The sequence below is a fragment of the Notothenia rossii genome (genome assembly GCF_949606895.1).
Source record: "Notothenia rossii genome assembly, chromosome: 7".
Lineage (NCBI taxonomy): Eukaryota > Metazoa > Chordata > Actinopteri > Perciformes > Nototheniidae > Notothenia > Notothenia rossii.
The window spans coordinates 7,856,667-7,879,519 of record NC_136905.1 but is presented as its reverse complement, the minus strand read 5'-3'; the positions used below and the strand labels follow the sequence as shown (position 1 = coordinate 7,879,519).

General features: G+C 38.9%; 1 protein-coding gene across 1 annotated transcript; it reads right to left on the bottom strand.

The window, feature by feature from the left end:
- Positions 1 to 6,684: 6,684 nt before the first annotated feature.
- cd4-2.1 (CD4-2 molecule, tandem duplicate 1) lies at positions 6,685 to 22,634 on the bottom strand. The gene is made up of 11 exons (XM_079693878.1): positions 22,613 to 22,634; positions 21,014 to 21,094; positions 20,877 to 20,913; positions 17,930 to 17,975; positions 16,484 to 16,642; positions 15,581 to 15,721; positions 13,707 to 13,934; positions 12,916 to 12,966; positions 11,086 to 11,252; positions 7,923 to 7,990; positions 6,685 to 7,684 (listed from the first exon to the last, which is right to left on the bottom strand). The coding sequence occupies exons 4-11, from the start codon at positions 17,955 to 17,957 to the stop codon at positions 7,603 to 7,605; spliced, it is 924 nt and encodes a 307-aa protein (XP_079550004.1). The 5' UTR covers positions 17,958 to 17,975; positions 20,877 to 20,913; positions 21,014 to 21,094; positions 22,613 to 22,634; the 3' UTR covers positions 6,685 to 7,602.
- Between the last annotated feature and the right edge of the window lie 219 nt (positions 22,635 to 22,853).

Here is a 22,853-nt window from a genome sequence, read left to right as displayed (position 1 = left end):
TGGTGGTGTGTAATCAAGTATAATTACTCAGTATTTAAGAACACATTTGTCGTACTTTCGTGGTGTTTTTTTTGTATTTCCCCCCCCCCCCCCGTATACTCTTCATCTCAGAAGCAAATATCTTAGAGCTTGTTTAGAGGTAATTGTTAGATGACTGTACTTATTTTTCCGTAACACAAACAAACAAGATTCTGAATGTTTGAGATAAACCAGAGGATTAAGAGCGTCTTTCAGGGAAATTATTCACTTCTTCAGCTAAATAAAAGATGTCTCTGGGATCGGCTGAAAAATGCAACTCAATCAATCAGAAATAGTCCAAAGAAATCAGACATCATCAAAACACCAACAGGCTGACTTCAAGTTCATTTAGCTGATAACATCTGCATGGCTTTTACTTGTGATTAAGTATTTTCAAAGCGTAGTATTAGTTCTTTTACTAAAGGATCTGAATATTTCTTTGACCAATGCTTGCACATCTAAATTGTCTTCAATCAAAAAAAGGCAAAAGAGATTCCCTAAATGAATTTGTTCACAGTAATAGGGAGGCGTGTGGCGTAGTGGACTAGTGCGTTCGGATCAGGGGAGCACAGGTTCAAACCCCACTGCAGTCAGCATGTCGTTGTGTCCCTGAGACACTTCACCCCAAATGGCTCCTGTGGGGATTGCCCACAGTATTGAGTATGTTAGTGGCTTTGGATAAAAGTGTCTAACAAGTGACATGTAATGTAATGTATGTATAAATCTGAGCGGATACAGTTACTTATACTACAAAAAGTATCAAGGGTAATCTGTCTCTCAGCAGCCTCAACGTTTGTTTGCAAATGTGATGAATTTCACATCTGCTGCTTAAAAACTGCTGCATTACATAAATCCAGGAGTCTGACATTAATTAGAAAATTAAATTATTCATTGTGAGCCAGCATTAGACGCACAGTATGGTTGCACGTGTGGGAAACAAATCGCAGTAAAAAAAAAATTAATTGGCAGGAATATTTTGCTTTAACCGTCTAAAACATGTTGCCGTTATAAACATTTGGAGGCACTTTTAAAAAGAAAAGTAATTATGTTTTATTTCATCCACAAAATGTAGACCAACAAACATTCTGAGCATGAATTAAATTAAATTAAACTCCACTAGTGCTCTTTGGGTGAGTAGAAGGAAAACACGTGCTCAATTCAGTACAGCTCCAGGAGTCTCTATGTTTTTTAGTTCGTGTGAGTACGTGTCAGAAATAGAAATTAAAGAATTATGAAATGAAGGTTTTATGTAGAGCTTTGCCTGGAAAATGTTGGTATACTTTTTGTATTGTTCTCAAAATCTTCCGGGCACTTTTTGTCCCTGGTTTAGGAAGTTAAGAGACATTTCAAGATGTTTTGGGTCACTTGACCCGCCTTCCTCTCTGAGAGCGGTTGCAGTGTATTAAATCTTATCGCTTAAAGAGTATCGGACATACGCAGCTGCACACAACTAGCAGCTTCTGAGACCCACATGGGACATTTCCGTGTTTGTATATGTGTGTGTTTTGCCTTTGTGATTTCTTTTCAGTATAACCAAGTTTACACATCTCAGAAATCAGCACAACCTCAGCTAAAAATATATGTCCCTCATTAGAGACTTATATACACTGTAGTAGGGGATATTTGCCCTTAAAACAAAACAACTGCTAACCATTACCATTATGTTACATGTCATGGCTCAATGTTCTTTACTCTACTCATGGGAACGTGTTCTTCAGCAGGTTAACATTCAAGTTGCACGTTGGCAGCAAATGCATTAAATCAGGTGTTTACGTCTTTGTTAAACTTGTGTTAATATTCACTTTAAGCAAACTTTATTTACTGTACGTCATTATTTACTCAGGTGCTGGATTGGTGAAATACAAGCAGCGGTGGGAAGTACTTTAAGTATATCTTGAAGCTGATACTTTTGTACTTTTACTTGAGTAACATTTTGATAGCAGCACTTGTCACCGAGTATTCCTACACTCTGGTACTTCTACTTTTACTTAAGTACAAGATCTGAGTACTTCTACTTTTACTTAAGTACAAGATCTGAGTACTTCTACTTTAACTCAAGAACAAGATCTGAGTACTTCTACTTTTACTCCAGTACTAGATCTGAGTACTTCTCCCACCTCTGAATACAGGGGGGGACACTCACTGATATATTCCGATATTTCAGTTTCACTTTGAACGATTGAAAACTGAGTAATAGCCATGAAAAGGGAATCCTGTTGTCTCATAAGAAAACTCCCCCAGAGAAACAGAGGATCTATCTCTATATATTTATAACAGAGTGAGGGAAACACAGCGTGGTAGTCGCCTCCAGAAGAGGCAGAAAACACTCATTGAGTCATTAAATATGAATGTTGACAGAGAGAGAAGTACGGGACTTCTTATTTCTTAATCTATAAGGAGAAGTCGGTCATTATGGCTCCAGCACACTGGGGTTCAAATACAACACAGATATTAAGCCTCCTCAGTGTTCGGAGGTGCTGTCAGGCAAACTGTGTCTGCTGTACGTTTCAACGTCTGTAATACAACGTTTTTATGTTTTATGGCCAGACGTGGTAATAGTTATTGACAGGCCTAGTCAGATTATACCGATGGCTTCAGTACAGGACTGAAGGGAAGAAGTGTCTGCTAGTATTTGTTGGTCACAGACTTTAACCGTTAGCCTATACCACAACTTAAAGTGTCAGGAAAGAGTTAATTGAACATGAATTAAAGGTCATTTTCATTTTACAATTCCAATCAAATGTGCAGGAACAAAGAGAAACACAACTAAAATATGTCTTCCCTTCTACTAAGACTTCACGGTTGATTTACAAGAAACATGTCAACGTAGAAATAGAAGTTAATGGTTAAGGTCCAATCTTTAGTTGCACAAAGGAGCATAACGTTAAAATGTGCAAAACGGGAGTGAGTGAGATTATCAGCACGACACAAGTTCAACTGACCGTGTGTCTTGAACCGCGCGTCAACGTATAACCGTTTAATATTTACCTCAATTATGTAATCAGACATTTTGTTGAGGAATAATTAACGGCTCTGTATTATAATGTTTAACATTTGCTTATTTAGGGTCACATGTTAATAATGTCCAGACTGTTTGCACCAACTGTTCTTAGGCTTTCAGGTCGCTCGAAACATTTGGGACTGAATAACATTATCAGTTCGCAAAGTTGTTTCTTAAAATCCCATATTGCTAATTAACACCTTACCTTTAATCACGATTAGTTGACAAACTTGATATGACACAATTAAGCAAAACACCAACCAAACATGGACTCTAAATGTTTCATTAGACTTAATAAAAACAGACATTTTGTTTTTGTAATACTAGTTATATAACTCCTGCGTTAAGCTGCCACGGTTGATTCGTTTTTTGACAATTTGATTGATTGATTCGAGTTAATTTATGTTCATATACGCTTTACTGTATACGGTATGTGGACTGCGATATGCGCGTGTTGTGTTTATGGTAAAGTAAACTGTTATTCATTCATTAATAGACATATTAAAAATACACTATTAAGGCCTCAACTAAAATAAATTAGAACAAATATAATGACCCTAATGATGATAATATAATGTTCTTGTTCCTAATATTTCCGTATTCTTTAAATGACAGATTTGTAATAGCAGGCCACTAATCTGCACCGCTCAGCGACAACAGACCCTGACAGCTAACAGGAACGAGATCTAGATGAAAGTTTCACAATCTTTGGTTTAATACTTATCATATTTCCAGAAACGTCTTCCATTAGATTAAGTTTATGTTCCACTTGCTTATCTAGAAGCCCATTGATTGCCCAATGACAACATGTTGCTCAAGGTATTGCACAAGTTTACATCTTCATACTTAAAAAAACTGAGACTTCTATTTTTGGCAGGAACGATTTAAGATTTTGAAATCCTTCTCAGGGTGGTTGCAAAACACAAAGAATACGGTAAAAGCTCCATAAAGGTGAAGTCCGTACATCAACGCTGATACATTGAAATGACTTCTCATCCCGCATTGTTTGACTGAGTCCATCCCATCTGTGTTTCTATCAAACAAACATCCCCAGGCTTTCTTCCAGAGCATGGGAGATATTCTGGCTCGTCGTATTTTTGGCATTATTTGACATTATTTGTGGCAAAAATACAAACAAGACAGATGAAAGCAAACCAAGGCCAAGACAAAACAATCAGTGTGTGGATAATGAGACGAAGAGTTTTAAAATGAAGCCAAAAACAGTCCAGGTGCTCCATCTCTTTCCTCAGAGACATTTTTATATTCCTCCGCTGTCTAAAACTGCTTTTATCAGTATTCGTAGAAATTATTATGACCCTCGAAGACAGACAGACATTTTCATGTCCTGATTAGCGCATCTCCCTTCTTTTTCAAAATGTCCCTCAATTCAGCTTCTTAACAAGTTAGAGGTTAGAGCAGTTTAGTAGATATAGTTGTTTGTCTAGGAGTACTCACATGTGATGTTCTCACTGCAGCGATGAGTTCAGCTCTGACATTTTGTACTCACTGCAGGTGGCTTTTTCTCTCCCCGTCTCTCTCTCTCACACACACACACACACACACACACACACACACACACACACACACACACACACACACACACACACACACACACGCACACGCACACATGCGCACACACACACACACACACACACACACACACACACACACACACACACACACACACACACACACACACACAGGAAGTCAGACACCACTATGATCCCATCCTTTTCTGTCATGTACAAAATGGATTACATTTACATTACAAGATTAGTTTACTCTCTCTATCTCTCTCACACACACACACGCACACGCACACGCACCCACACACACACACACACACACAAGATGCCCTCTCCATTGCACACACACACACACACACACACACACACACACACACACACACACACACACACACACACACACACACACACACACACACACACACACACACACACACACACACACACACACACACACACACACACACACACACACACACAAGATGCCCTCTCCATTGCACACACACACACACACACACACACACACACACACACACACACACACACACACACACACACACACACACACACACACACACACACACACACACACACACACACACACACACACACACACACACACACACACCTAAACTCATTATGCTTTATTGGCATGATCATAACAAGGACAATTTTCTTAAATCAGGAATCTACAGTAAACTGACTCCTTACCTTGTTGCACACACTATGCAGATAAATATATATACAATATTTATTATGTAGGTTTGTGTTACAAAATGCAGAGTTCCCTAACAATCTATTGTTTTCACTCCTGATTATATACCAATATGTGTACAGTATATGTCGTTGGTGGTGAGACAGGTGTTTGCAGCGTTACACTACTTAGTGTTGACAGCTGCATTTACTGCACCAGTTCTGGGGAATTCAGAGCTTTCCAAGCAATGCAAGCATACTGTAAAGCATATTAAAAGAGAATAAATAAGTTAATATAATGTTTGATGTTATGTTGAAGACGGTATAACCCTGACATTTGTTTTACTTTAAAGCCTTTTACAGTAGGTTGTATTGTTACTGGCAGTCTGCATTACTCACATTGTTTTAAATGGATTCACGGGACAAAATGCACATCCACCGCTTTGTGATTTTATCTCACTTATAATAGAAATCCTCCTACACTTGAATTAAGATTGTTAAACACCTGAACTTTTGAAAGAACATCCATAACATTCATCTGTTTGCCACTTATATATGGGGCGAAGCCTGCGAGCTAGTTCAGGCAGTCAACTCGAGCACCAATGATACATTAACACGTGACGCACCTCGTTCCTACGACAACCAACCAAACACATTCTCCTAAACATGCCGCTCTATTTAAGCTGCCAGGTCTTCCTGCCTCTGCCTCGCTATGCTGCTGCTGCCACTGCTGTGTTCACTTGATATTGCTACTGTACGTTCATGTTCCTGCTGCTGTGTTCACTTGCTATTGCTGCGTTCATGTTCCTGCTGCTGTGTTCACTTGCTATTGCTACGTTCATGTTCCTGCTGCTGTGTTCACTTGCTATTGCTACGTTCATGTTCCTGCTGCTGTGTTCACTTGCTATTGCTACGTTCATGTTCCTGCTGCTGTGTTCACTTGCTATTGCTACGTTCATGTTCCTGCTGCTGTGTTCACTTGCTATTGCTACGTTCATGTTCCTGCTGCTGTGTTCACTTGCTATTGCTGCGTTCACTTTCCCGCTGCTGTGTTTCATGTTGCTGCTGCTCGCCTGCCCCGCCACCACCCAGCTCCACCCCAGCTTCCACCTGTAGGCTCGGGGGATAGTTATCTAATCATCACTCAATGTTCTTTGTACATCTGTGGAGTGATGAGGCCCGAGCCTAGACGCCAAACTCAAACTATATGCTGCTTCTAATAAACATATTAAGAAACACGTGAGTTGTCTGCCTGAAATATCAATATTCAAATTACTTGAATATAGACTATACTGCACAATTTCTATTATATTCTATTTCATTGTATTTACTTGCACTAATATCTGTTTATTGTGTTGCATTGTTGGAGGAGCCTGTGACCTAAGATTTTCATTGTCACAATTACACTGTAGCTATATGCACACATGACAATAAAAGCCTTGAACCTTGACATCTAATCTTTTTATTTACAAACTACAGAAGCAAAGACAAACAGGATTGATCAAATACACAGAAACACAAGAAAGCTGCGTGACTTTTACAATAAAAAGCGCTTTATAAATTGACAATGCTGCATTCAAGAGGCGCTTTCACACCGCATTACTTTTCCCACAAAGGTTCGATCTGTACTTATGATGAACTAAGTACAGATCGCGTTCACACCGGAATAATTAGGCAAATGAAGCCGCTGACGTCACTCCTTCTTCTGCTTTGGCAGGCCGCAAACAATCGCCAGAACGCCGACACCTCCTCATCTCCACCGCTCCCATGTTTTATTTTGTGTTGCCATAAATTACTCTCTGCGCTTCTGCGCTGGGCTAATGCTAATAATGCTAATGCGAGGATAATAAAATGGTGGCTTCACAACACTTTTTTTGAGTTTTACGGGGCGTGGTTTGCAATCCGCCCAGCCAATCAGAAATATAGCTCTTTTCTCACAAAAGAGCCGCATGAGAGTCCCTGCTCTCTAGCAGGGACGGAAAAGGGGGTAAAAAGGTTCTCATGAATTAATTTTAGTTCCGGCTCTTTTTGGTGTGAACGCGACATTTCGGAACTATATCGGAACTAAAGTGGGAAAAGTACTGCGGTGTGAACGCGGCTCATTATTCAACACGGGAATGTGCTGCATTAGAGTCCAACACAAGCTGCTGTTCCCCCTGCGGTGGAGGATTCCATTTGCATTCACTTCACTGGTTATATTTGGTGAAGAACGCTCAAAGTGAGTGGCCATATCATTACATTTTTATTTTAATCTCGAGCATTCAAAAGCCCATTTACATTCATGCCGTATTCACACTTTCACGCTCTCTTCTTCCCCTTGCTCTCACTTCTTCCTCGCCTTTCTTCCATCCGACTTTCATGTCTCTACATTAGCAGCGGCTGCGGGAGGGGGGGCTTTCGGCTTCTCTCCGACGTCCTTGCCGCGGTTTTTTCTGCAGCTGCTGGCCTGCGATAAAGAGAGGAAAGAGGAGAAGTTTGCACACTAATTACGACACGATAATGAAAAGGCACTTGGTGAGAAAGGCACAGAGAAAGCGAAGGTCAAACAGTCATTAATGTAAAGTGAATAGAGTCTATTAGAAAGAATCTGCAGAGGGAACAGAGATTACTGGAAAGAGAGGGGGGGGGGGGGGGTGGATAAAGTAATGTGTTTTTGACTGTAGATAGAAGTTAGGAACATTTACCGCTCACAATGGCAGTACTCCTTGGGCTGCAGACGCATGCGGCCCATTTTCATCTTTAGATATCTTCTCTGCAGCGGGAAAAAAAAGAGGAAAATCACATTTTAATTTCTGTTGTTTGTCTCTGTAATATATCCGCCTTCATCCCACCGAATAATTTCAATCTACAAAGACGCACGTGAAGACTTATTAGGCGCTTTCACACCGCAGTACTTTTCCCACAAAGGTTCATGAGAACTCTTTAGTTCTGATGAACTAAGTACAGATCGCGTTCACACCGGAATAAGTCCCTGGGGGTGGATTAGGCAAATGAAGCCACTGACGTCACGGCGTATATTGCCGCCCAAAATCCCCGGCCGGAAGTCCCCGGAGTTGGGGACTGGCTTCAGTAGGATTCCGAGTAAATCGCCAGAACGCCGACACCTCCTCATCTCCACCGCTCCCATGTTTTATTTTGTGTTGCCATAAATTAGTCTCTCTGCGTTTCTGCGCTGGACTAATGCTAATGCTAATAATGCTAATGCGAGGATAATAAAATGGTGGCTTCACAACACTTTTTTTTAGTTTTACGGGGCGTGGTTTGCAATCCGCCCAGCCAATCAGAAATATAGGTCTTTTCTCACCAGAGAGCCGCATGAGAGTCCCTGCTCTCTAGCAGGGACGGAAAAGGGGGTAAAAAGGTTCTCATGGACTCATTTTAGTTCCGGCTCTTTTTGGTGTGAACGCGACATTTCGGAACTATATCGGAACTAAAGTGGGAAAAGCACTCCGGTGTGAAAGCGGCTATTGTGTCTAGAGAGCGATGAGTAAGGCAATACATGCACAATATTTGTATAACACTTTAGATTAAGGTACATATATTCACCATCAACTAGTTAACATAGTCAAAATACTAGCTTATTGGTTTTGAACAAGACTTCACTTTAAAATAGGGAACATATTCTGTGATAGAAATACCACATTTTGAGTTATTTTGACACGATTAACACTTGTAGTTTCATGTCTTGTTACATAAGAACAGACCATATTTGTTAGGTGTTATGAGAGAGTGCCCTATTAGGCCCATATTGAGCATAGTAAGACCCAAAGTCATGTACAACAACGTCCTTACTTACAATAAATAAGCACTTAACAGAGGGTTATTGAGGACACACTCTCAACTAATGGCCTAGCACTTGTAGAATATGGTCATGTAGAACAAGGCATTAATAAGTGTTTTATAATGACTAACAAAGAGCCAATAAACTGCTAATATGCATGTTAATGAACAACTAGTTGATGGTGAATATGTGTACCTTAAAATAAAGTGCTCTTAAAGATCTGTAATGATTGTAAACACGGCTCCTTCTAATAATAAGTGAGTGGTTGTTTTAAGAATGCGACTATAAACCAGATGCATGTCATAAAACCCCCTCTGGACCAGGCTGTAAAACTCAAAGACATATACAGTGAGGGGGGTTTCAGGAAGAGGGTGACCTGATAACCCCAAGTTACTTATCTATCAGTATTAAAAAACACTTTATCCTAAACTTCAAAACATAATTTAATCAAGAATTCAGGAGTGTATTTCTTAAAGGTTACAATCGAAACACCTTTAAAAAGACTGTGAGGTCCACCGCAGACGGACCACTTTCGGACAAAATGTCCTCTCCGTTAAAGGCAGCTCATTGTGGAATAGCCTCCCAACGGAGACACGGGATTGCCCCACTCTCAATAGTTTTAAAGGTCAACTCAAAGAATGGTTGAGAAACAAACAGACGTGCAATCACTGCTAAATGCACTTTAACACAGGGGTATCTCCTCTCTCTTGCACTTTATGTATCAATGCTGTTATATTGTATTGAATTGTGAGTGACGCGTCCTAAAACCCGGAAGTGAGTTAGCATTTTTACCACGTCCGGTTCCTTCGACAAAAAGCAAAGCAATTTCTCCATAGGATTTTGAAAAATAGCTTGAAATAATGTCTGTGGTTGAGACACATTTAAGAGACGGATCACGTTTTGTTCTACGACATTAAAAACATCAGCAGTGACCCCACTGGTGATTACTGAAGAGATCACGTGTCTGAGAAACGATGGTTGTTAACAAGTGGCTGAATAGGACTACAGAAGTTGTGGAGGCCGTTGTACGTCATTACACCGAACACGTAAACACTCCTCTAAGTTAGTTTGCCGTGTTCAGCTTGAAAGCAAGTACCTGCCTCCTGCAAACTGTTTAAACAAACGCTTCAACTTGTACCATTTAGAATCTGTATTTTTAAATATGGATCTGAAGTTGGCGTGACGTAGAAGTCGTGCTGCTGGACTCGGCTGTAGTTCGTTTATAGCATAACGTTAGCATTTTGCTTCTGGCGACTAGATTTACGATTAGAAAATTATAAAAGTAGGGTAGACACAGAGCCAGTTAGGGTTAGGGGTTAGGGCTGGCCAACATGAGGCCCCACGCAAAGTTATATAATGAGGCCCTCTGTTTCCGAGCGTCAACGGGGGGGGGGTGCTAGTGGAAACCGTGCCGCGCCACACTAAATGCGCCGCATAGGTGCGCGGCAGTTGAGGCACCCTCCTTAAGATGAGGCACCCTCCTTAAGATGAGGCCCCCTCCGCAAGGTGAGGCCCCCTCCGCAAGGTGAGGCCCCCTCCGCAAGGCGAGGCCCCACGTAGTCTGCATGATGATCGGCCTGTAGGGGGGGACGGCCCTGGGTAGACATGTGGAGATTATCCGACTGAACAAAACGTGATCCGTCTCTTAAATGTGTGTCAACCACAGACCTTATTTCCAGCTATATTCCAAAATGTTATGGAGAAATTGAATTGGGTTTTTGTCCAGGGAACTGGAAGGAACTTGCTTCCGGGTTTTAGGACGCGTCACTGCACCACCCTATGGCCATGTCATAAATACTTGTGTATTCTGCTCTTGCTCTTTTCTTGCATTTCATGTATTTGTATTTGCTATGTTTGTAAATGTCATTTTCTTAAATGTTTTATAATGTGAGGGACTGCGGATGAAAAGTAGCTCAAAGCTAAATCCGGCATATTTACGCTTGGCACATTTGTGGTTTTAAGTGTTCATTAATGTGCCTCGTCCCTACCAAATAAACGATTAAATAATAATAATAATACCACAGTTTCTATTGCGGAGGATTCCCTGGATGATTCTGTTCACTCACCTTCCTTCTTTTGATCCTCTTGACCAAGACAATGACCAAGACCACCAGGAGAAACACAACTAGGAGGCCCACTCCCACTGCGACCCACACCCACCACTGGAGCCCCAGCAGCAGAGAGGTGACGGAGGGAGACTGGGAAACACCGGGTGGATTTTGGGGAAAAGATCCTGGTAATAGAAATTAGTAACACTTTATATTAAGGTACACGTATTCACCATCAACTAGTTGTTCATTTACATGCGTATTAGCAGTTTATTGGCTCTTTATTAGTCATTATAAAACACTTATTTATCTTGTATAATTTTATTTTTAACAGGATGAGTGAGGGTAAAAGGACATTACATTCAAGACTTCATGACACCAAGAAATTAACCGGCAACAAAACCTGACCCAAATGAGATTGTACCAAATAATACTTCATCCCCACTAATTTTTTCAAAACAAACAAACACTGACCAAAACCTCCCCTCCCCCCTCCCACATGCCACCCTTCACACACAAACACAAACACACACACACACACACACACACACACACACACACACACACACACACACACACACGACAAACTCGCTTGAGATGTTTTAAGTGTTCCCCTATAAAACACGTATTAATGCCTTATTCTATATGACCATATTCTACAAGTAATAGGCCATTAGTTAAGAGTTTTTCCTCAATAACACTCTAATAAGTGCTTATTTATTGTAAGTAAGGACCATGGTAAGGATGAGTTTTGGTCTTAATATGCTCAATATGGGCCTAATAAGGCACTCTCTCATAACACTTAACAAATATGGTCTATTCTTATGTAACAAGAAATTAAACTACAAGTGTTAATCGTGTCAAAATAACAATAAATGTGGTATTTCTAACTGATAATATGTTCTCTATTTTAAAGTGAAGTCTTGTTCATAAAAAATAAGCTAGTAGTTTGTCTCTAATATGCTAATTACAAATAGTTAATGGCGAATAAGTGTACCTTAATATAAAGTGTTTCCTAGTATTACATTTTTTTGGAATTGTAAGAGTTTGAGGTTCCTAAGAAAATGTCCTTGTAGTACAGTTACTAGAATAGTGTAGAATAAAACACGAATTCAGATGCTCTGCTCCCATATTAATTCAAGTTATATTAAAGTTACAAGTTTGACAGAAAGAAATCAGTGCTGGAATAGCTAGGATGAGTCCAGTAGATTGTGACATTTTTAAACGCTGCCTAGTGTTAGCAGCACTAGCTCCAACAATAGCTAAATCTTGCAAAAATGTCAAGTCGGCCACACTGACAGCCCCTCCTTTAGGCTTAAATCTAAGCCCCTCCCCCTAGCTGCATTTCACCTTTAACAGGCTAACTAGTTACAGTATCTTTAATCTATTACACTTCCTCAAATTATCACTATGAAAGTAAACAACACAATGGCTGTTGTTGGTACCCAAAGTTGTAATGCTTGCATCTCGTGGACAACGCCTCTGACACAAAGTAAAAACATTCAGGCCAAATTAAATTAAATGAATCCTGCAACAGATAAAGAAATTGAATTTGTTGCTGTTTATTTGATTTAGTGAACGCTGTCAGGATGTGAAGAGAATTTCAACACATATAGCTGATAAAAGTAACTCACCCTAGCGTTAACTAAACGTTCCGAGGTATTTCCAGCTTTTCCCCCCAACAACGATATCAAAGAAGTGAAACATACAGTTAACTTTTTTCAACAGGTTAACTAGTCCTCTAAAGCCAATCAGTGTACATTACTCAATGAGAATTCCTAACACAGTCAACGAGGCCGTGAAGAACAACTTTGGTTAATGTGTGTGCTTTTAGACAAGAAAGTTTACCGTGGATGGGAGTTGACTCAGGTTTCTGGGTAGAGGCAGCTGCTTCAGGCTCTGAAAGCAAAGAAACAGCACGTTTGTCCCCAGTGTTTGGTTGGTTAAAACCACATAGAGGTGACACAGCCAGTGACCAGAGGTGGGAAGAAGTGGAGTACAAATACTTCGTTACTGTTCTTAAGTACCGGTACATGTTTCTGGTTTCAGTACTTTACTCCACTACTTATTTTTCTGACGACTTTTAACTTTTACTTCTTACATTTCTAACACAAATACCTGTACTTTCTACTTCTTACATTTCTAACACAAATACCTGTACTTTCTACTTCTTACATTTTGAACCCAAATACCTGTACTTTCTACTTCTCTCATTTTCCAAACAGGCTGGTTCCTTTAGTTTGAATGTGTGTTTGGTGGCGTGATCATTATTATTTAGAGTCATTGCGTGCCTATTGATTTGAACACGATCCGTGTATCCATCATTTCCTGGTCTTCTCTAAAGAAGAGGGACCAATGGAAATGTTGTCATGTTGCCGTTGTTCAGCATGGAAACATTCATTAGCTAACAATGACATTATTGTTCTATTAATATAAAGGGGGGTCAGGTACTCTTTAAAACAGCTGCTAGTTATGGATACTTTTTACTGAAGTACATTTCAAAGCCTCTTTACTTTGACTTGAGTAAAGAAGTTTAGTCAGTACTTCTACTTTTACCAGAGTATTTTAAAACACGAGTATCTGTACTTCTACTTCAGTAAAGGATGTGTGTACTTTTGCCATCTCTATCAGTGACCCACCTTTAACTTTGATGACGAGGTTCTCCTTGTACTCCACCCCTCCATGAGAGTACAGACACTCCCAGGTCCCAGCGTCAGAGAGGGAAACAGATTCAATACGAACGGTTTCTGGGTGTTTTTGTCCGTTTGGACTCTTCCACTGCTGCGACGCCGAGTCTTGACCTCTGACCCCACACTGCAGCGAAACCTCTGCTCCCACCTGCAGCTCACCGGGGGGGTCGGCTGAGACTGATGGAGAGATACAGGGAGAATTACAACATCGTTAACTCAACCTTATTTATCAAGCACTTTTTATACAATTACCAGGCACACATGCTTCACATACCCTTATGACATGACAGTGAAGCAAACATGTACTGTGAAAACATGTGTAACCTATGGAGGATAAGTTAAAGCAGTCTATTCATTACGGATTATTATGTTATTGAATATTAATTAATAATGCAATAATGTGCCCCACTTCCATTTTAAAAGGGGTAAAGGCAGAGGTCATTTTAAAGAGGACATATAATAATTTAGGTTCATATGTGTATGCACTTCTGCGACATCGTTACACTCCCTTTCCTCAGTGTGTTCTTTAGGTTTTTGAGCATGTAAATGGTCTGAAAGGCTCAAATCAGAGCAGACTGATCTCTGGTTTCAGACAGAGGGTGAAAAGAGGTGCTGCAGCACAGGCAGTATGAGAACAATAAAGAGCTTTTTGAACATTAAAGCATGGAGACATGTCCCAGTAGAGACACTAAATACTGATATACACCTGAACATCAGCAGGAGAGGACTCTTTAAAGTAGAGACACTACATACTGATATACACCTGAACATCAGCAGGAGAGGACTCTTTAAAGTAGAGACACTACATACTGATATACACCTGAACATCAGCAGGAGAGGACTCTTTAAAGTAGAGACACTACATACTGATATACACCTTAACATGAGCAGGAGAGGACTCTTTAAAGTAGAGACACTACATACTGATATACACCTGAACATCAGCAGGAGAGGACTCTTTAAAGTAGAGACACTACATACTGATATACACTTGAACATCAGCAGGAGAGGACTCTTTAAAGTAGAGACACTACAAACTGATATACACCTGAACATCAGCAGGAGAGGACTCTTTAAAGTAGAGACACTACATACTGATATACACCTGAACATCAGCAGGAGAGGACTCTTTAAAGTAGAGACACTACAAACTGATATACACCTGAACATCAGCAGGAGAGGACTCTTTAAAGTAGAGATACTACATACTGATATACACCTGAACATCAGCAGCAGAGGACTCTTTAAAGTAGAGACACTACATACTGATATACACCTGAACATCAGCAGGAGAGGACTCTTTAAAGTAGAGACACTACATACTGATATACACCTGAACATCAGCAGGAGAGGACTCTTTAAAGTAGAGACACTACATACTGATATACACTTGAACATCAGCAGGAGAGGACTCTTTAAAGTAGAGACACTACATACTGATATACACCTGAACATCAGCAGGAGAGGACTCTTTAAAGTAGAGACACTACATACTGATATACACTTGAACATCAGCAGGAGAGGACTCTTTAAAGTAGAGACACTACATACTGATATACACCTGAACATCAGGAGGAGAGGACTCTTTAAAGTAGAGACACTACACCTGAACATCAGCAGAATAGGGCCCCTTTAATAATAAATTGTGCATTATTTATTTTTGACTTCTCTCTTCTAACACCATTTTTTTTAATTTAAATTTTTTATTAAATGAGATTCTTTCATATAGAATTTACATTTGTGGTTGTAGAGGCGAACTCTCCTACATACTGTATATGCAATGCCGAATAGTATTTGCAAAAGCATTATGTCTTCCTGCTCACCTGAGAACATGAGCAGCGTGTGTTCTTGTCTTTTCCCGTCTACTATGCACGTGAACTTTCCGGCGTCTTCTTCCTTCAAATTTGAGATCTGCAAGTTTGTTTCCCCGTAATCCCTCGATCTCGACACTATAGCACTTTTCCCTGATCAGGAAATACATTAAATCAGCAACAACAACATTTAAAAAACAACATATTTTGTGCTGCAAGCAGTGGCAAATAAAGTCTTATTCTTAAGTACTATATTGATAATCTTACTGAAGTAAAAGTACTAAAGTATTATCATTGAATCAAACTTAAAGTACCAAAAAGTGCCACTGTGCAGAATGATCTATTTCAAAACGTTCAAACATCACTTTAATCTTAAAGCTGGTTATTTTAGAGCTCATTGGAATTCCTTCAACAATTAATTCAGGGCTTGTGAATATATAATAATAATAATAATAATAATAATAATAATAATAATAATAATATATATAATAATAATAATAATAGCCTTAATTCAGTATATCTTATTTTGTATTTTATTCTAATGTATTTTATTCTTATTTTTATTATTAATCTAAATCTGCAAAATGACTGAAGTTATCAAATACATGCAATGAATTAAAAACTATGGATTAATAGTGAAAATACTTAGTTAAAATACAGAATGCAGTATTTTCTACATCACTTTAAAGTCACTGCTGGTTCAGGCAGACCTCATTTTAAATACTTTAAATATCTATGGGTAGCTTGTGAATGTACAGAAAGTTGAATTGTATCTTTTATTTTTATAAATAAAGTAAAGTACATCATAATTGTATACACTATTTGAGTACATGTACTAAAATACATTTCCCCACCGGCTGAAGATAAAGTCTAACCAACTGTTTGGATGTTTTAAAACAGTCTGTGTGTTTGTACCATTGCGCTTGAATCCTTTCTTAGGTTTGTTAAAGATCATGTCCGTGCCGTGACGCCACTCCACGTTGTGACTGAAGGAGGGGATCCCGCACTGCAGGAGGACCTTCTGCCCCGGCTTACCGACCAATACTTCACCTGCAGCGCAGAGCGAATACAGCACTGCAGAGAGAACACACACTCAGTCTGATGTACACACACACACACACAGTCAGTCTGATGTACACACACACACACACACTCAGTCTGATGTACACACACACATTCAGTCTGATGTACACACACATCACTGCAGAGAGAACACACACTCAGTCTGATGTACACACACACACACACACAGTCAGTCTGATGTACACACACACAGTCAGTCTGATGTACACACACACACACACTCAGTCTGATGTACACACACACATTCAGTCTGATGAACACACACACAGTCAGTCTGATGTACACACACACATTCAGTCTGATGTACACACACATCACTGCAGAGAGAACACACACTCAGTCTGATGTACACACACACACACACACTCAGTCTGATGTACACTCACACACTCAGTCTGATGTACACTCACACACTCAGTCTGATGTACACTCACACACTCAGTCTGATGAACACTCACACACTCAGTCTGATGTACACTCACACACTCAGTCTAATGTACACTCACACACCACCAAACTTTTAAATCCAGGCTGAAGACTTTTCTTTTTGCCGCTGCTTTTAGCACTGTAACTTGTATTCACGCTTTGCTTTTAAATGTGTGTTTTTAAATGCCATTTCATAATACGGTATGCTTCTTAAGGCTCTTGATGTCTTTCATTTGAATTGCCTTGTGTTGAAAGGTGCTGTATAAATAAACTGGCCTTGCCTTGGAGACTGCATGGTGGATCATTTATCAGGTTAAGGAAGTGAAACATATTTTTTAAAGATATATTAAAAGTGTCTTGTAAATAAATTGGCACATTTTATATACGTTGCCTTCAATTCAATTCAGTCTTTTACCAGAAAGTTTGAAAACACGAGTACAATCATAAGATAAAATGGAGATGTGAGAGATGGCACAAACCCGGAAACGGGCCCGGACACTGAATATAAAGTAATTACAATATATATTACAAAGTGTTCTAGAATAAGATTGATTTCATGTATTATATTAAAAACTAAAAAACACCTCACACTAACCAAATACTTTTTTTTTAAAACTACTAAATGGTCCCAAAGCATTATTTTTAAGAGTCGAAACATTGGTTTGAAATAGGTCAAATATATTATAAGCAGAGATATATAACAAAGGGAAAATAATAAAGACATTTCAGAAAGACACTTCTTTAAAAGTCCCCAACAATTAAGTGTATTTAGGATATGACATATTCACCCACTACCTTATTTTAATGGATCATTTATAAAGATCTTTTAGTAGTAGACGTATTTTCACTCACCGATCCCAAAGCAAACGATCGTCTTCATTCTGACTGAGTGTTGAACCTAAGGGGTAAAAATGGCAAAAAAAGAAAAAGAAAGTCAAGACAAAAGTATTTGAGAAGAGATTTAATGCATTGCTTCACGATCTGGAACATTTCCAGGTTTGAGATACCACACACTGCTTCTGTGTGAGATGAAAAACACGAGATCCCTAACCACCGAGCGTGAGTTCTCGACTTCCTTCCTCTCTCGTTCTGTTGAATTAAAAATGCTTTCTTTTCTCTTGCACAGTAAAAACCTGAAGCAAATGTCAGTGGGAAAACTCCAGCATATGTTAGGCTCGTTTGCATTTAATTAACGCTTTCAATAATGCATGTAAAGGTGCTTCGCTGTAAATATATCTGAGAACAGAACTCCTGATAAATCTTTCATTTTTTGTTTCACTCTGTATCCTTTAATGTTTCATGTGTCAAACTCAAGGCCCGGGGGCCAAATCAGGCCCTTGGTGGATTTAATTTCGGCCCGCATGATAATTTCTAATTACTATTAGATCTGGCCCACACGCACACCTTCACTCCATCCTGAGGGTCTCCTCAGCTCAGAGCCCAAACATTGATGACCTTGCACCCAAGATGAGATGCCAAGTATCTGAACTAGCATCACAGAGCAGCAACCTGAGTTTAATGGATGTTTCCTTCTGCACTTTCTTTCTTGAGACAACAGGGCAGGTTTGGTTTGTTCTTTGAGGGGAATTGTTTTTTTGAAGCTGCTGTTGGCCTGTGGGAAAATGTAATCATAAGAAATGACTCTGCAGGTAGAGCCATAAGAAATGAATGCAACTGATTATTTAATGTTTAATGTTGTTTTTATAGGCAATCATTTAAGCTTTGTTAGTTCCAGGTTTAATATGTGCAATAAGTTCATTTCAATACGTTTTGCAATAAACATTGAACCAGTCCGGCCCTCGACTAGTACACATTTTTTTTATTTTGGCCCACTGTGTATTTGAGTTTGACACCCCTGCTTTAATGTTTCATGGTTTTAAAAATGTTCATAAATTCAGCAAAGTGAAACAAAACTCAACATTTTCTGATCAATTCTCATTTTAAAGCCACAAATTATATCATTTTATTGAAGTTATTTTAGATAGCTGCAGCAATTACAATCCGCCGAGATAATAAGCCATTAAATAATTTAGACACCTGCATAATAACTCATCTAAAAAGTGATATATTTCTCCTCACTTACTGAACTGTAAAATATACATTGTGATCATAAAGGATATTTTCCCCTTAAATCAGATTGACTTTAGTTATTCACGCTACTAGATTACATCATAGGTGCACGCATTTTCTTTCTCTTTAATCTAGTCTAATACAATTCATCATTTCTAACAATAATAAAAAAATGCACGATTCAAGAGACACACGTGAAAGGCATTATCAAACTATGAAATAGTCAATAAACATACAATTAAAATCCATCATTACGGTGAGTTTCGACCACATTAAGGCGTCTTTTTATATTTGTAATTATTTGTTTATTTGGCGGGGACATTAATGAACACTTAAAACATGAAATATTGTTCCAATAGAGTAAAACCCTATGTGCCTTCTACTTCCACATTACAAATATCAAACACAAGAGGCTATTTCGTTTATTGACTTTTGCAGCTAGAATTTTTTTTTTATGTTTTGGATCAAGGAGGCTGCTCCAACAAAGAAATGGTGGCATGACCTTGTAATGGAGTGCACTCCTAACAAATACATCTCTTGTATGCTTCTCTCTTCAGTGGATGCTTTCCAGAACGTTTGGCTCCCTTACTTGGACTATATTGGACCAACACTGTCATCTTCCATATTACGAGGCTTTCCTCCTTCAGCCTAGCGCTCCTATGCACTTTGGATTTGACTGTTTTTATGTTTTCCTGTAACCTTGTCATCTGTATTTGTCTATTTATTTTTGATAATTACTACTATCTAACTTAATTTTGTTATTGAGAATGGTAGAGGTTGGGGATCCCTACATTGTGCAGTGTTTTTTATTTCTTATTGTTATCTACGTACCTTACTTTTCATGTCATGTCTGAGCTGTTTTGTGTTGCATTTGAAAAAAGATATTATGTAAAAAAAAAATGTAAAAACATGAAATAGCTCGTTCAAAACTCTGCAGCTAGACTACTAACGAATACCAAAAGGAGGGAACACATTAGTCCTGTCTTAGCTACTCGACACTGGCTTCCTGTAACTTTTAAAATCGATTTGAAGGTGCTTCTCCTCACATACAAAGCTCTAAATGGACAAGGCCCCAGCCACATTGCTGACTCTCTAATAAACTACACACCCGCCAGAACACTGTGATCATCAGATGCAGGTCTATTAGAGGTCACTACGGCCCAAAACTGTGGAACACGTTACCCAACATTATTAGGGAAGCCAATACGTTAGGCATTTTTAAAAGGCAGCTTAAAAAAAAATCTCTTTACCAAAGCATTTGACTGATTATACACCATTATACTGCACTATTCTCTGTGATTGACATTACACTATTTCTCTATGTTTTATTCTCCATGTTTTTATTTTTTATTATTTTATCCCACTTTATGCTTTGCTCTTGCTGATTGTTTTACACTGATTGTATTTCTTATTTCTTACTAATGTAAAGCACTTTGAACTGCAATCCCCTGTAGGAAAGGTGCTATACAAATAAAGTTATTATTATTATTATTATTATTAAATATGCCAAGTGTACTCATAAAACATTAAGAAAATGAAAATTACAGACATATCAGTACAAATACATAACATTTCAGAAAGGTGCAAGATTAAGAGTAGAATACCCAAGTATTTAGGACATGGTAATAATACAAAATAGCAGCATCGATACATAACTGTATAGCCGTTTCAGAACATTAATACAATTGAATTACATTTGACACGATGAAACTGTATGTCTTGTTCCTACCTTGAATGTGAAGCAGAGCCGCGTCTCCTGTGCTTCCCTGCAACGAAAACAAGAGCGCAAGGTTGCAAAAACCCGTAGAGAGCGGAAGAGAAGTGAAGAGAAATGTGCAGTTTGGAAAGTTTTAGGCCAACGTCTACCCCAGATCTCTGTGGGCTGGCTCTTCAACTGCGCTCTCAGAAAGTAGACCTCGAATCCTGTACCATGCGTTCTCATGAGGCCTAAAGACGATACAGTCAACAACAAAGGTGGTAATACGAATACACAACTGTATATTATATATATATTGCAATCTTGTCTTAATTCACATTTAATTTCATATTCTGTTCTTGTATCCCATACTCCATTGACATGCATATAGACTGTTTGCACTACTTTTTATTTTGTATTTTATTATACATGTTGCATTGTTGGAGGAGCTCAGGTCAGAAGAATTTCATTGCCATTTCTACACCGTAGCTTTGTGTTTATAATAATAAAAACCTTTATTTTGTAAGCGCTTTTACAGGTGCTCAAAGTCGCTTTACAGAGGTAGTAAAAAAAGCAAAGGACAACAATTAAATATAGTAAAAATCACATTAAAATCAAGCATCAAAACAACAATCACACATTAAAAGCCAGTTTGAAGAGGTGAGTTTTTGTACGTTTTTTGAAGGTCAGTGTCATTATGTCACATGAGTCGGGACAATAAAACCTTTTTATTGTTTGTTTGTGTTCTTCGTTGTTCTTTCATTTTCTCTTTGTACATCTAATCAGTAGGTAGACCAGGGATAGTTGCAACACTTTTGGGGCTTTTCCCCAATAAGTAAAAAACCATTTACAATTGGATAGCCATTTTGCTACATTATGCATTATCAATATGTCAGCTACTGAAACAATGTCTTTAAGATGTTTTTATGGAATAAGTACAGGTTGGAAAATGTATTTTTTTTTTAAACTCAACTGTTACAACTGTCCTTGTGTACAGGGACAGTTGTAACCCATGCAGGCACAGTTGTAATATCTTAATAACGGTTACCCTTTTTCACGCTATATGACAAAAAATAGGGAAAGCTGTCAAATTCTAAGGCAACAAGATTTTAAATGGGATTTCACACATCCTCCAACAAACAATGAACAATGAACAGAACTTGAACACCTTCTTTGGAGTCCAGTAGCCTACTCTTGGGGGTGTGTGTGATCCCTGACTCTCCAACCTCAGCCTCTTCTTATGGAACCGGTACAGGGTGACATGGCATATATCCAGGGACTTTGACACTTCCCTGAATGATTTGCCCTCCTGAACTTCACCTGAGGCCACCTGCAGCAGAGCAAGTGGCACTCCCCTTCGGTCTTCCTCTGTCTGATACTTGGCATAGTGTAAACACACACACACACTTTATGCCTACTGTACAGTATTTAATTCTGTTTATTTTTACAGGGACAATGCACACCAATCAATGCTTGAATGAACAATTGATCATTCAAGCAAATGAGCCATCATTGTAAATGTGCCATTTTACAACCGTCCCGTTACAACCGTCCCAGAACCACCAGTCTTGCTTCACCCCCTGTGAACCTGCCTGATTGCTGGCTTGACCCATATTTAGCTAGCTATATTTGTAGCTTACAAAACAGTGATTCTAATAATACTAGTTTGGATTCCTAGACATTTTGAACTCAAGACAGTATCCAAAAAATACATCATATTATTTTAGTTAATATTTGACCTCAGAAACACACTTTTGCTGATAACTTACGTGAGATATTCAAAGGTGGCTCCTTTTTATTTCGGCGATCTTACCATCTAACTGCGCATGTGCAGAGTGAGTGTAATCACTCTAGCTTGTTTATGATTGGAGATATTGAGGGTGTTACAACCAACCCGTGTTTCAACTGTACCCGGTCTCCCCTACAAACCATTGCCTCATTTGTAGATATGCTTTCCATTGATAAATGACAAACCTTGATTATGCATGGTTGAAAAACTTAAAAGTTCAA

Coding starts and splice junctions, on each gene's coding strand:
- cd4-2.1 (XM_079693878.1), bottom strand. CDS start 17,957: ATGAAGACGATCGTTTGCTTTGGGATCG. Junction 11,253..12,915: donor TGAGTCAACTCCCATCCACG/GTAAACTTTCTT, acceptor TTCTATTACCAG/GATCTTTTCCCCAAAATCCA. Junction 7,991..11,085: donor AGAGGATCAAAAGAAGGAAG/GTGAGTGAACAG, acceptor TTCCCGCTGCAG/AGAAGATATCTAAAGATGAA.